The 14,134-nt window shown below is 46.2% G+C and overlaps 1 protein-coding gene across 1 annotated transcript in view; it reads right to left on the minus strand.

Annotated features, from left to right (window-relative positions):
- Positions 1-14,134, minus strand: part of MYO1D (myosin ID) — a 253,291-nt gene that overhangs the window by 68,529 nt on the left and 170,628 nt on the right. Inside the window, exon 16 of the mRNA XM_030220531.1 lies at positions 10,384-10,591. Coding sequence (XP_030076391.1) covers positions 10,384-10,591 — 208 coding nt within the window. The remainder of the gene's footprint in view (positions 1-10,383; positions 10,592-14,134) is intronic.

Consider the following 14,134-nt stretch of genomic DNA (forward strand, 5'->3'; position numbering starts at 1 on the left):
CTGAGAAGGTGAGTCCCACACCATGCTATATTGTCTCCATCACCTTTGCCTGAGCCAAGAGGATTTATGCTTCTCCTCCTCCCCTCTTTGCAAGGGGTCAGGCAGGTCAGATTGAACCGTTATTCACGTCTAGAAATGGCTGCATTCATGCTTCCAGAAAACTAGGATCATTAAGTATTTTGAGAAGCATAAGCAAACCAATAGGTTACGGTACATCGACCACAACATATCCAAGAGGCATCATTTGAAAAATCTGTTGAGTAGCCACAGTGGTTAGAACACTGGGCTGATGACATGGGAAGCCAGGTTCAAATCCCACTGCGGCTCCTTGTGATCTTGGGCAAATTACTTAACCCTCTACTGCCTCAGGTACAAACTCAGATTGGGAGCCCTCTGGGGACAGGGAAGTAGTACCTACTGACTGTACCTGAATGTAACTCACTGAAAAGGTGTGAACTAACTAAATACTCCAATAAAACCATTTTTATTCCACATATATCTCTTACCTAAAAATATAATTAAAAAAAAAAAACATTCAAATCAAACCACCAAGTTGTTCATTTTTTTCCCTTCTTCAGTCAAGAGGAAAATGAACCATGTGGTGCTGGCTCTGATGCCTGGACCGGTTTAAAATCACAGCAAGTTGTCAGTGAAGCTGCAGTGCGACCCAGAGGGCACCAGGCTGAGCAGCAGGCAGTAATGGGGGCGTAGCCAGACCTCAACAGGAGAGGGGGCCAGAGCCCAATGGGGGCACATTTTGGCCTGCCTCCCCGCCACTGCCCTCCCGCTGCCACTTCCACCCCCCCACCCCATGGTCACTACTGCCTCCCCGCTGCCGCCTTCCTGCCGCCGCTTCTGCCCCTCCCCCACCACTGCAAAGGTACCTTGGCTGGCGGATGGTCATTAAAACAAGCGTGCACAGCAACTGAAAACAGGTCAGGGTGCCAGGCAATGTGAGACCAGCGCGGGACAAACGCTTTAGCTAGAAGGGGTTGGGGACCCCTGCCAGTCAAACCGGGGGCCCAGAGTCAATTTGGGGGGGGGGGCCAGGCCCCTCGTAGCTACGCCAATGAGACGGGGCTTTTTCATATCCAATTATTCAGACTGGGTGCCTGCCCCCCACTCTCCTCCCTCCAGATACACTCGCACAACCAGTGTCATTCATGAGGACCAAGTTCCCGAGACAAGATGTCACACAGCACAGCCCGCTCTACAGGCTTTTAATGGCCCAAACACAGATTGCATTAGAGAGGTATCCAAAGCGACAATGAGACAGGAAGTTTTTGCTGCCTCTTTGCTCTCAGCCATACACTCAGTTTAAGTATAGAAGGAAGCCACGGGTCATGTGGTAAGTGATGTGAAGCAGGGCTGCCTGACATGGCTACAGTAATCCATGCAGAACCACACACATAGAGAGCCAGTGCAAAGCTTACATCATAAACCCTGAGATTCTTGGGATGGAACTGTCTGGTCATAATCTTCTTGAAAAATTAAATTTCAGGTATTTTGGACTAAAACACCAAGGCCATGGATACTGTCCCTTTAGCTAGTCAGCAGAGCGGGTGTGGTTCTCCTACATGAAGGGTGTTTCAAGAGATGGCATCATTCCCTGAGGAAAGGAAGTCATAACACTGCAGAAGTGCCCCCTACTGGCACAGGAACAGAACTGAACAGCTGTGGTGGAACGCTCCCTCCTACAGCTGGGGATCTGGAATGGTGTAGTGGAGCTCAGACATCAGGAATTGCCAAGGGACAGAGAACACTCCAAGGCTGGGAGTACCCAGATAATTTGGTTTCTGTTCAGTATTTCCTAAATGCACCATAACTAGTAATCAGACATGAGTAACATTTTCTCTCTTACTTCAATATACGTAGGCAACTAGGGAGGTACCAGTCTGGCTCATTTAGGGCAACTGCACCGTTACTGGTGAGAAACGCCACCCTTTGTCACGGGTTGGGTGTGGCAACTTCCCATTCAGAACCTGCTCTTCTAGTCTATTGGTAATGAGGCCACACTGGATGCCTGCCATGTAGGTTAACTTTTTTTTATTTCTTTTAAACTTGAAGTAGCATGAAGGCCATAAAAACTAGAAGGTGTACAGTAGGTGGAGTGCATTTGACATGCTATAAATGGAAAAGGAAGTTGGTGCATTTCCATGGAAAACTGAGAATTTTGGGGCATGTTTTACTTATAAGATGATTATCCAAAGTGTTTAGAAGCCTATGCCAGGGAGTCAGGATCCTAAATTGGCCCTACTGTAAATCCACTATGGTTGAGTGCCTAAATGAGAACCCTAAAATGTGGGTGGCTACCGAAGAGGGGGCAGGTGAAATTTTTTTTTTTTGGGGGGGAGGGAATTAGGAGCTTACCTAATATACTCGCATATAAGTTGAAGCAGTTTTGAAACTAAAAATGGCCAAAGCTGCTGTGACCCATGTAAAAACTGGGGCTCCTCTTTAGTCTTCTCTCCTCCCCTCTGCTCCCAAGTTTGGCATATGCACCTAACATAAGCATCGCCATATTGAAAAGACCAAAAGGTCCATCAAGCCCAGTATCCTGTTTCCAACAGTGGCCAATCCAGGTCACAAATACCTGGCAAGATCTCAGAACAGTAAACAGATGTTACGCTGCTTATCTTAGAAACATGTAGTGGATTTTCCCATCTTAATAACGGCTTATGGACTTTTCTTTTAGGAAATTATCCAAACCTTTTTTAAACCCTGCTAAGCTAAATGCTTACACAGCTCTCTCTCAAACCTCCCCGGTCTACCTTAAGATGTTTCTCTTTTTCTCTTTTGAAGTTGCCAGTGGCAACAGCTGTGATACAGATATGTTGCCTGTGGCATGACCTTTGTTCTTCCTCCAACATAACTTGGGTGGGACATGTTGGAGGAAAGGCTCCAGGTCAGGCTGCAGGCAGAGTATGTGCATCCCTGATGCTGCCAATAATCTCGAAAGATAAGGTTGAAAGGGGTGGGATGCTGGATCCTGGCCAGGAGAGAGGCGAGATGCCAGACTGCAGGTGGTGATGGGGGATGGAGAGTAGGAGAGATGCCTGCCCATGAAAAATGACTCATGGATAGGGCAACCCTGTTTAAATGAAGCCATTTTATAGTCTACATTTTTCAGTGTACGACACAAGTATACGGTAGCACTGATTTTAAGGACTAGAGAGGGCAATTCTAAGCACTAGAGGGGACAATTCAGGTGTCCCAAGGAGGTATGGTGACATCCTATTTGGGTGCCCAGATTTTGTTATAGAATACTAGCATAACCCAGTATCGGTACGCTTTACATTTGCATGTCTGTAGTTACACCAGCCATAGATGTGTAAATGTAGCAGTTATTCTGTAAATTACATATGTAAGTGGCAGCTCTTCTCATGTGTACACCCCCCTCCTTTGCACTTGAGCACTCCTGTTCACACTTTCACGGGTAACTGTGCACTTAATGTTAGTGTTCTGTAATTTTGCTCCTACAAGGGACACATGAATGCGGGCAGTCACAGGATAAGGATAATTCTAGAACAGCCTGCCCAGTTTTCATGAATGCGGGCGCCCAGTCACAGAATGAAGATATTTCTAAAACAGACTGCGCTCAGTCACAGAATAAGGATAGTTCTAGAACAGACTGCGCCCAGTGACAGGATAAGGATAATTCTAGAACAGCCTGTCCCGTTTTCATGAATATGGACACCCAGTCACAGAATAAAGATATTTCTAAAACAGACTGCGCCCAGTCACAGAATAAGGATAGTTCTAGAACAGTCTGTGCCCAGTCACAGAATAAGGATAATTCTAGAATAGCCTGCCTGTTTTCATGAATGTGGGCACCCAGGTACAGAATAACAGCCTGCCTGTTTTCATTCACCGAGAATGTGCCTTTTTGAAGCTTCCTGCTTTTCTTTAGAACACTTGCGTAGCAGGTCAAATATGCTCCTATATTATAACATGAGCACTTACACCTGACGTAGAACTGGTGTAAGCGCTAGTGCTTAGATTGTGAGAATATGCACATATATTTTACACTGCATTGCATATGTGTTTATAGTCCACAAATACCTTGTCAGTTCAATGTGGATTACAAAAAAAAAAAAAAAGAGAACTGGGAATAGCCCAGAGAATTATAAGAGAAACTCACAGCTAAAGTTCTTAGGCACTATGACTTAGATATTGATTAAAGAGCCACATTTTCAATCATTTTCGAAAAACCAAACCGACATTTGAATATCTACGATCCTTTGGAAAACCATTCCAAGAATTCATCAAGTAAAGGATAATTTTAAAATATTCAAATAGTGAACACCTCTAGATGATAGAAAATGCAATATCATAGGAGCTCTTATATATTGGTCAGGGGACGGATAACCAGACAAATACATATACAGAGGTGCAGAACCACAGAAGATTTTAAATACCATTAGACATAACTTGAATGACTTGGACAGGCAGACCAATGTGCCTTTATCAAAAGCGGAGGTGCTTTATTATATTTCCCAGCTGAATAAACTAATCTAACTGCCGTATTTTGTAATGTCTGCAATTTTTTAAAGAGAGAAACATTATAATCTACATACAATCGGTTGCAATAATCCAACTGAGTAAGAATTAAAGCTCGAGTTAAAAGTTTAAATTAGAACAATCAAAGCAATTATGAATTCATCACTGCCGTCTCAAGCATAACATTTTTTGAGCACATCTAATCTAATCTGGTACTTATTAATCACCATTTCCTATAAATGTCCAAGGTGATGTACAGAATCAGAAATAATGTAATGCATAATAATAAAAAAAATAACAAATACAAACCACATATCACATCACATACCAATCACATAATAAAAATCAATATTAAACAGAACGAACAAGTAAATATTCATTAACTCATGTGAACACCCATCTGCAACGTACATGCCATCGACGACTGACTTGTACATATAGAACAGCACATAACTGGAAACTACTCATTTATACTCGTGGATGTGTTCACATAATCATGGAAATTAGTAGAATAATGAACGCCTAAATCTAAAGAATTAACCCCTAGGCTCCTAATTACAGGCAACAAAAACAACTATTTAATATCCTTCTAGCCCTGCGATGAGAATAGTGAAAAAGAGGCAGCCAGCAAGGCAGGAACAGATGGGGCCCTTCTCTAGTTAGAGAAAGAAAAAGACTTGCTCCTAATGAACCAGATCCCTAACCTATCCAAAAAAAAAAAAAAAAAAAGGACTTGATAAATGTCAAAATACCAAACAAAAAAAAAATTGAAGAGGCTTCAATCCAAACATGGTGGTGCATTCTTGAAAACGCTTCCTTGTCGTGAAAGCTCTCATTACTATTTGTTACAGCCAACAAGCCATATTTCAACAAGAAATGCAGGTATGGTAGGGTATCACAAGAACAAAAAAAGAGGGGATGCCGGAAAACTGCCTCACCCGCTGGCTGTATCAGCTGACATGAACTTGGGAGGTCTGAGGACCTGAGCTCACTGTGTTGGACCCAATGGTGTAGCCACTGGTGGACCCAGGTGGTCAGGGGTCCACCCAGCAACCATGCACCTTTGCTGTGACTGGCAAGGATCTCCACGCCCACCAGCTGAAGTCTTCCTCCTTCAATGGCCAGAACTCCTACAAAGCTTGGCAGTCAGCGACAATATCCCTAGGCCGCTGCTACTACTGGCATGTATGGGCAAGTTGCCAGTGGCAGCTCAGGGACACTGCTGCTGGCTGCTGAGCTTGGTAGGAGTTCTGGCTGCCAAAGGAGGTCTTCAGCTGGCAGGGCTTGGGGATATTTTGAGTTGGCGAGAGGAGGGGGGAGAGAACATTTTGTGCTTACCCACTTTGGGCTCAGGTCCACCCAAAATTGGCAGTCTGACTACGCTACTGGTTGGGCCTTGAACCCAAAGGCCTGGATTTCTGCCATGTGCAGGATGCATCCCTCATCTCTACCCACCCTCAAGTAAGTAGGTAATAACTTAATGCCAGCTCTGCCATGTTGAAGGCAGAGGAAGAGGCAGTGAAAGGATGAAAAGTTTTGCTAAAATGGAATAATAAATTTCTTGTTCGTAAAAATGGCATTGTTCCAGGACTCTGCACAGATTCAGTGCTCCAGGCTGTTTAATTATATTTCACACACTGGGCTGGCTGCACCTGCTCCCTGTTCCTGGTGAGCAGATAAACATAATATTGATCCATCGGCCTCACTCGTGCTGTGCCAGAGAGCTCCTTCAGAAGATGTCCCGTTTCCTCTCCTCCTTTTCAAATACAAAGTGAAGTGAAGTGTTAGCTGGAGCGAGGCAGAGCTTGGAATGGGGATCTCTTAACCGTACAGCCCGAAGCGCAAAATCTAGCCCAAGGCCTGCTGCTGGTAACCAAAGCTGTCAGCTGAGAGCAGCTAGATCCAGTCCCAAGCTTGCACCTCTTCCCCCCCACCCCGCTAATCTATCCGCCCCTGCATGCATGAACTCCTACAGAAATCAGAGCTGCAGGTTTATGCATTTGCTAGGGGTAAAATCATATCTGCATCAATCTAATGAGGGAGCAAGTGAAATCATCTGCCAAATGCACCCTCAGCAAAAAAAAAAAAAAAAAATGCAGGTCAATGTTCAAAATAATTTAGGGAGGGAAAGGGAAATGGGACTTGATATACCACCTTTCTGAGATTTTGCAACTACATTCAAAGCGGTTTACATATATTCAGGTACTTATTTTGTACCTGGGGCAACGGAGGGTTAAGTGACTTGCCCAGAGTCACAAGGCGCTGAAGTGGGAATTAAACTCAGTTCCCCAGAATCAAAGTCCACTGCACTAACCACTAGGCTACTCCTCCGCTGCCATTGAATTTAACCGGCCGTTGAACAGATTTAACCAGTTATCGCTGCTGAAAATTAGCGGTTAGCACCCAAGTGAAAACTATCTATTTTGGGGGCATTCCAGAAGCGGAGTCAGCTGTTGGTCGGTCAAGTGTCAATATTCAGCACTTAACCAGGCAGAGTAACCACATAAATCACAGTCCTATCTTTATGCGCTAACCCACAGCTGCTTAAATTCTGAATATCGACTTAAACGGCTATGCATTAGTCGGCTCAGCATAAACCAGATATTCAATACTGAAGCCTGAATATGGTCCAGCATTGAATATCCAGGAATAACGCCAGCAGCAGTTGGCAAAACGCTCACTGCTGCTGGCTGAATATTGACCCCCTGGTCCCTAAGTAGCTGGGGGAGGGGGCAGGTCTGAAGGGACCTCTTCTGACACAGGGCTTTCCAAACCTGTCCTGAAGACCCAACAGCCAATTAGGCTTTCAGGATATTCTACAAAAAATACACATGCAATAAATTAACTTACGAAGGCGGCAGATATGCAGATCTTTCTTCAACATGTTCATTGTCCTGAAAAACCAAGAGACCGTGGAATTCCCCAGACAGGTTTGGGGAGTGTGTTTTAAGCCTGTGAAACATATTGGATATTTTCGTGTCTTAAATATGTCTGAAGTGTATTTCTCCTGTTTGGCCAGCAGATGGTACAAGTTTATGCTTAATGCTGTTACAGAGGACAGACTTCTCTTTCTTTTAGTTGGCACAAAGATAATAGGAACTGCCTGTAGTGATGTAACCAGTTTTTATTTGAAACTTGACTGTTCTGGGCTCTGACTGGCCTGGAGTTTGAAACTACCCAGCAGATGCTGGCTGTTGCATCAGTTTCAGCCTGGGAGAAGAGAGAGAGAGAGCTCTTTGCTGAAGCCCTGTAAAAAAACAGTTATATTTCATAACTGATGAACAGCTGTATATGTCCTGATCTCCCCAGGTACTTTCTAGGAAGTATGCAAATGTTTAGTTAGTTTTCTAATTGATCCATTTTTCAGTTACTTGTTATTGTTTGCTATTTGCACATTTTTTTTGTTCACTGTTCCAAGTTCTGAGAATAAACACATTTGTTTGTTTGTTCTGCCTGTCTGGACTGAGAGCGGGAGACAGGTCCAGAGGCGGCTGTTACCCAGTCAGTGGGAGGAGGGTGATAGTGTAGAGCACAAGTGGCAGACGAACCTGAGCTGTGCTGGGGATAGACCCTCTAAGTGGCCACAGGGTAACCCCAGGCAGGTAGCTAGGCGATTCGTGACAGGGAGCACTGCTCTAATGGGTCCCAGCTTGGGATTTTTACCTGCAGTAACCCTTGCCATCCCCTTCCCCCTCAAGACCACCCGGCATGATAAAGCCAAGACAACCTTCCCAACTTAACAGTTTACTTGTGCTACCAAACATTCTGCTAGCATTTGTACAAGGAGAAGGTGGAGACACAAGGTTCAATCTAAATCACAGAAGAGGGCCAAGGATTGGCATACTGCCAAAGCCCCAGTGCTTGAACATGAGGCAGTCCAGGTGGTGCCCATTACCTCTCAGCTGCTTCAAGATAACATGCAGAAAAGGTGGGGTTGGCATGAGGGATGAGTCTTCATGAGGAAATATGTCTAGGGGCAACATTCAAAGGCATTTCATGCAGAAATGAAAACTGCCTGCCATATCGGTGTGTCTAATTAAGCATACAGGAGGTCGTTTTTTAAATATATATGATGACATATGCACGTAAATGGCTTCTTAATGCCAAATGGCAGAAAAGGACACGCTTTCATACAGGGCTGCCAAGAGGCAGAGCCAGGCCGCAGTAACCACCATTACTACCCCCCCCCCCACACACACACACACAATTGGGACAAATCTGCTGCCCTGCCCCTCACTCGCTTGCTCTGGCTGCCAACCCCCCCACCTTCCTGCATCAGAGCATCTGCTCCTCCCCTGCCTCCAAGGGGGGCCCAGCACTGGGATCCGTCTCTCTCCTGCTCCTATGTGCCAGAACCGGGTTATCTCATTAACGCAATCACCCAAATCCCAACAGAAGCAGGAGACAGAACCTGGTGCCAGGCCCGAGGAATTTTGCTCCCCCTGCCCCCCCCCCTCGGTGGACTTTCAGATGTGTACAGGGACAGGATTAGAATGGGGTTTGCAAGTACACACAGGGTTGGATTAATGCATATTGTGGCCCCTAAGCTGTAACATTTAAGAGCCCCTCCCTCTCCTCAATTAAGTCACAAGTAAATTTTAGGTTTACTAGTTTCCAGGCTAGTGAAGCATGATGCCCCTTGTGAGGCCCTAAGCTGTAGGTAGTCTAATTTATGAGTAAATCCAGCCCTGAGTACAAGTGTAGACTATAAAATATGCTAATTTAAGTGCATACTTTAATAATCTAGGCACAGACAGTTACAGCAGCCTCCAGAGCAGGAGTAATGTTCACACCTGCAAGGAAGGTGGGATTTCTGCTACTTAACACTAGTATTTCATGGAAATACATAGGTTCCTACATGTCTTTATATGTAGGCACCTGGTTGCCCCTCTTAAACGAGGCGCCCAAACACAAAATTATCCTCGTACAGTGAATACATACACATCTGGACATGTGTATCTGGAAGGTGTCCCTAGGGAGGGGGAGGAGGTAGGGCGAGTGGCTCTTACGTGCAGTGTTGTATTTTCAAAGTTATGTGCCGAGGATTTCACAGGAAAGCACACGCATGAATACCAGCGGAGCAGGTGGGGGAAGAGGGGTTGGTGGTTGGGAGGCAAGGATAGTGGAGGGCAGACTTATACGGTCTGTGCCAGAGCCAGTGATGGGAGGCGGGACTGGTGGTTGGGAGGCGGGAAATACTGCTGGGCAGACTTGTACGGTCTGTGCCCTGAAAAAGGCAGGTACAAATCAAGGTAAGGTATACACATATGAGTTTATCTTGTTGGGCAGACTGGATGGACCATGCAGGTCTTTTTCTGCCGTCATCTACTATGTTACTAGGTGCGAATACGGGTATGTTCATCCACCAATAAAGGCTGACCAGCAGTTTTGGTTTTGACTGAAACAGAATCCCCGGTTGAAGTTTGCCGCTGGGTTTCAGCTGGAACCAAAACCAAAAGAAAACACATCATGCTCAGCCGGACCCACCCTCCCCCTCCCAGCCAGAAGACTCACTCATTCCCCTCCCCTGCAGAAAAGTACTTCTGGGCCCCTACGCTCAGCAGAAACCTGGTCCCTCAGGTTGCCCGCTCCCCGCAGGCCCTTACCGGGCCTACCTGGTTGTCTAGTGGCCTCTTCAGGAGCAGGAATGATGCCCACTTGTTCCTGGCCAGTATCGCTGGCCAATGGACAAAGGTGTCCCAAAAAGAAAAAGTCCCTAAATTTGGACTGAACTTTCAAGCCCAGCAATGCTAGAAAAGTTCAAGTATTTGTGGGGGGCTGTGCATCTCTGGGATTGAAATGGAGTGGTATTAGGTGGATGTACATTGTTGGGAAGCTCTAGGCTTGTAATGGGGCACAGACCAAAGCAGCTTGCCACCTCACCTTCTGCAGGAAAATGATAATCCGGATCAGCATCTGAGCACGTTTTTCCTCCAAAGTGAACAGTGTTCTGGGTGTGCGGATGAAGATCTTGGTTTTCCCATAGGCTACATCGTGTTGGAACCCGCAGTAGTCTATCAGCTTCTGGACTGCTTCCTTGTCAGAGGAGAGGTCATGGTTTGGCCAGGTGAACTCGGAGATCATCTTGTACCTGCATTGTAGATAAAACCACCATGGTAACTAGAGCCAAGAGGACGGAGGGTCTGTGCTGTGTCATTTTCTGCATGAACACTTCAAGGCTGCACTTTAGAGGCACAGAGAGGCCTGTCAGAGAGGCAGGGTGAAAGGTTCAGCCCATGATTGATGGCACCAATCAGTCCTGTAAAAGGAGATTAAACAGTCACATTCCCATTACCTTATTCACACTGGAATAAATCAAGAGTCAGCAAATTTCAGCCTGCGTCTTCGTTTACAACCTGGGTCAGTATATCCATAAACCTCAGCACAGATATTATACCCATGTCAGCGAGGTCAGGTGGAAATAAACAAATATTATCTGGTTAAACTATTCATTTTTTTTCTTTTTCTGTCTAGAAACCTGGGACCAGGTTACATTATTAGAGAGGGAGGGAAGAAATTGGGGTTAACACTAAGGCAGTAGCTTAGCCAGACCTCAATTTTTGGGTGGGTCTGGGGGTGAACTGGGTGGGCACAACCCACGTATTTCCTCTCTGCCTGCTACTCCCCCCCCCCCCACTCTGCCCCCACCCCAGCAGCATTAAAAGTGAATACTTTGGCTGGCAGGGATCCCCAGGCCCCACCAGTTGAATTATCATCTCTGGAGTACTTCTCAAGCAGTCTAATTCTCATAGCAGACAACAGCACATTTTCAGTCGCCAACGCTGGCACTCCCCCACCCTGCACATGCTCAGTTCAACCAGTATCCCCCATGAATGCATGCGCCGGGGTGCCAATTGAAGTGAGCATGCACAGGAGGGGGAGGGGTGCCGGTACTGGCAGCTGGAAACGTGATGCTGACTACTCCAGGGATGAGACTTCCATGAGGGGGGAGGGCGGAGGGTGAGATTCCAGAGAGGACTCTTCAGCTAGTGGGGCCTGGGGATCCCCGCCAGCTATACTAATGTTGTGGACCACCACTGGGTGGGCCTGAAGCGAGACCTGTCCACCTGGGCCCACTGGTGGGTACGCCAGTGCACTAAGGCAATGAGATGGTGAAGTCCAGGATGTGAATGGGTTGTTGCAATTCTCCCTGGTGCTGCACCATGAGATTGTGCAGGTCGCAAAAATAATACCATTACTTCAGGTGGAGCTTCTGCTTCTCCTGGGCCAGACAGGTGTCTGAATGGACCTACAGATCCCACCTCTACCCTCGGCTGTCATTTTCTATGGTTCTTTGCGTCTGCTGATGTGACTCAGGGATGACATGGACAGACCACATTCGGGGGGAGTCAGGGAGCTGGATTAACATTTTCCAAAACCTATGATTTAAGGGTTTTTGAGATGTGGGGAGTAAATGAGACTGGCTGGGCGCAAACCTACTATTCAGGCAGGGTGACAGGGATTCTAATTTTGTTCTTTGCTAGGTGGCTTTAAATGCATTTCTGTGGTGGGTGTACAGTACTACCTATAACCCAGACTACAGTGCTGAGCGCAGCCCGAACCTTATTTACCAATGAAAATACGAGATTTCAGGGCCTATCCACCATGCCAAGGCACGTCTTGAGGTGAAAACTCAAAACGGCACAGACTGTCAGGTATGTGATCTTATCCTCTCTTCAACATACATCAGCACTAATTTCCATTTCCGTTCACAGCCTCCTCTAAAAATAAAACCCCACAAGCACCTAATTCAATGGATTAGTTTGAACAAAGTACAGAATGCTCTGAGCTACACAAATACATTTCGGCAGGAGCTCGTGACAGGAACCTTCTGGTGTCTGCGGGGAGCGACAGAACAAATCAATAGCCCATTTATGGCACGAGACTTTCATGGAGCCCACGCACATGTCATCCTGTGCTACTGTGTTGCGAAAAGAGAGAGAGAGAGACCGCCCCCTGCCCTCCCCTTCTCAGCCACCTCCCAAATGTAATTCCATCTTCATAATCAGTTTGCTCACAGCGTGCAGTAACGAATGTCTAGGATATGAAATGGGAAACAACACCCCTCCCCCTCTGGCATTCACATGAGGAAGAGATGCCAGGGGCAATGGAGCAGGGAAGCCTCCAATTACACCAAACTGGCCTAGACAGGGATAACTAAGGGTCATCAATATCCGAACATTCTGTGTGTCATTGTCACTGGAGAAGCAGGCGAGGGGGGGGGGAGGGGGAAGAAATAACTTGTTAAAGGACACAAAGAACGTGGAGCAAAACCAAAAAATAAAGGCACGGAGAACTTAGAAGAAATAAAACCTCCCACATCTCAAGTCTTGGCCTTAGCCTTAGGGCCAAGGGTGACAACAACTGACCTCCAGACTGTTACAATACTGTTGTTAGCATCTTGGTGAGATGAAAACCATCTTAGGGCCAGATGCACAAAGCTTACCTTGCTAATAACATAAGTACATAAGTATTGCCATACTGGGAAAGACCAAAGGTCCATCAAGCCCAGCATCCCTTTTCCAACAGTGGCCAATCCAGGTCACAAATACCTGGCAAGATCCCCAAAAAGTACAAAACATTGTATACTGCTTATCTCAGAAATAGTGGATTTTCCCCAAGTCCATTTAATAACGGTCTATGGACTTTTCCTTTAGGAATCCGTCCAAACCTTTTTAAAACTCCGCTAAGCTAACCGCCTTTACCACATTCTCTGGCAACAAATCCCAGAGTTTAATTACACGTTGAGTGAAGAAAACTTTTCTCCGATTTGTTTTAAATTTACTACATTGTAGCTTCATCGCATGCCCCCTAGTCCTAGTATTTTTGGAAAGTGTAAACAGACATTTTACATCTACCCGTTCAACTCCACTCATTATTTTATAGACCTCTATCATATCTCCTCTCAGCCGCCTTTTCTCCAAGCTGAAGAGCCCTAGCCACTTTAGCCTTTCCTCTTAGGGAAGTCGTCCCATCCTCTATCATTTTCGTTGCCTTTCTCTGCACCTTTTCTAATTCCATTATATCTTTTTTGAAATGCGGCAACCAGAATTGAACACAATATTCGAGGCTTTAGACTGGTTCTAATCAGTTTTTTTCCCTTATATGGTATTTAGCCCTGTCCAGTGCATCCCAGAATGCACTGGGCAGGGATTGGGCGCACTGCCATTTTTTTCCGGGCAGGCCCGAGGCAGGATGGGGGAGCCATTGCTCCTGCCTCCACCTTGTTGTAAGTTAAAGGGATAGGCAGGGGTGTGAGGCAGATGCAGGAGGGAGGGGTTTGGTCCAGTGCAGGGGAAGGGGTTAGGTCCACTGGACCACCAGGGAATAATTGTTAAAAGATTTCGAGGTCACGGGCGGGGGGGGGGGGGGGGGTTGGGGTTGGTCAAGGTCCACTGGACCACCAGGGAATGTTTAAAAAAAGATATTGGAGGTCAGGGTCCACTGGACCACCAGGGTAACAGTTGCGGTCCAGTGCATCACAGCTGTCAAATGGATTTGACAACAGTGTCAAATCCATTTGACAGCTCAAACTCGCAAACAGTGAGGATGCACAAAGGGGGATCCATGCAGCTCATTTGCATGCGATCCCTTTTGTGTATCGCTGGCTGTTAGCAATTTGCTAAATTTTAGC

This window comes from Microcaecilia unicolor, chromosome 12, assembly GCF_901765095.1.
Source record: "Microcaecilia unicolor chromosome 12, aMicUni1.1, whole genome shotgun sequence".
In the NCBI taxonomy this organism is placed as follows: Eukaryota; Metazoa; Chordata; class Amphibia; order Gymnophiona; family Siphonopidae; genus Microcaecilia; species Microcaecilia unicolor.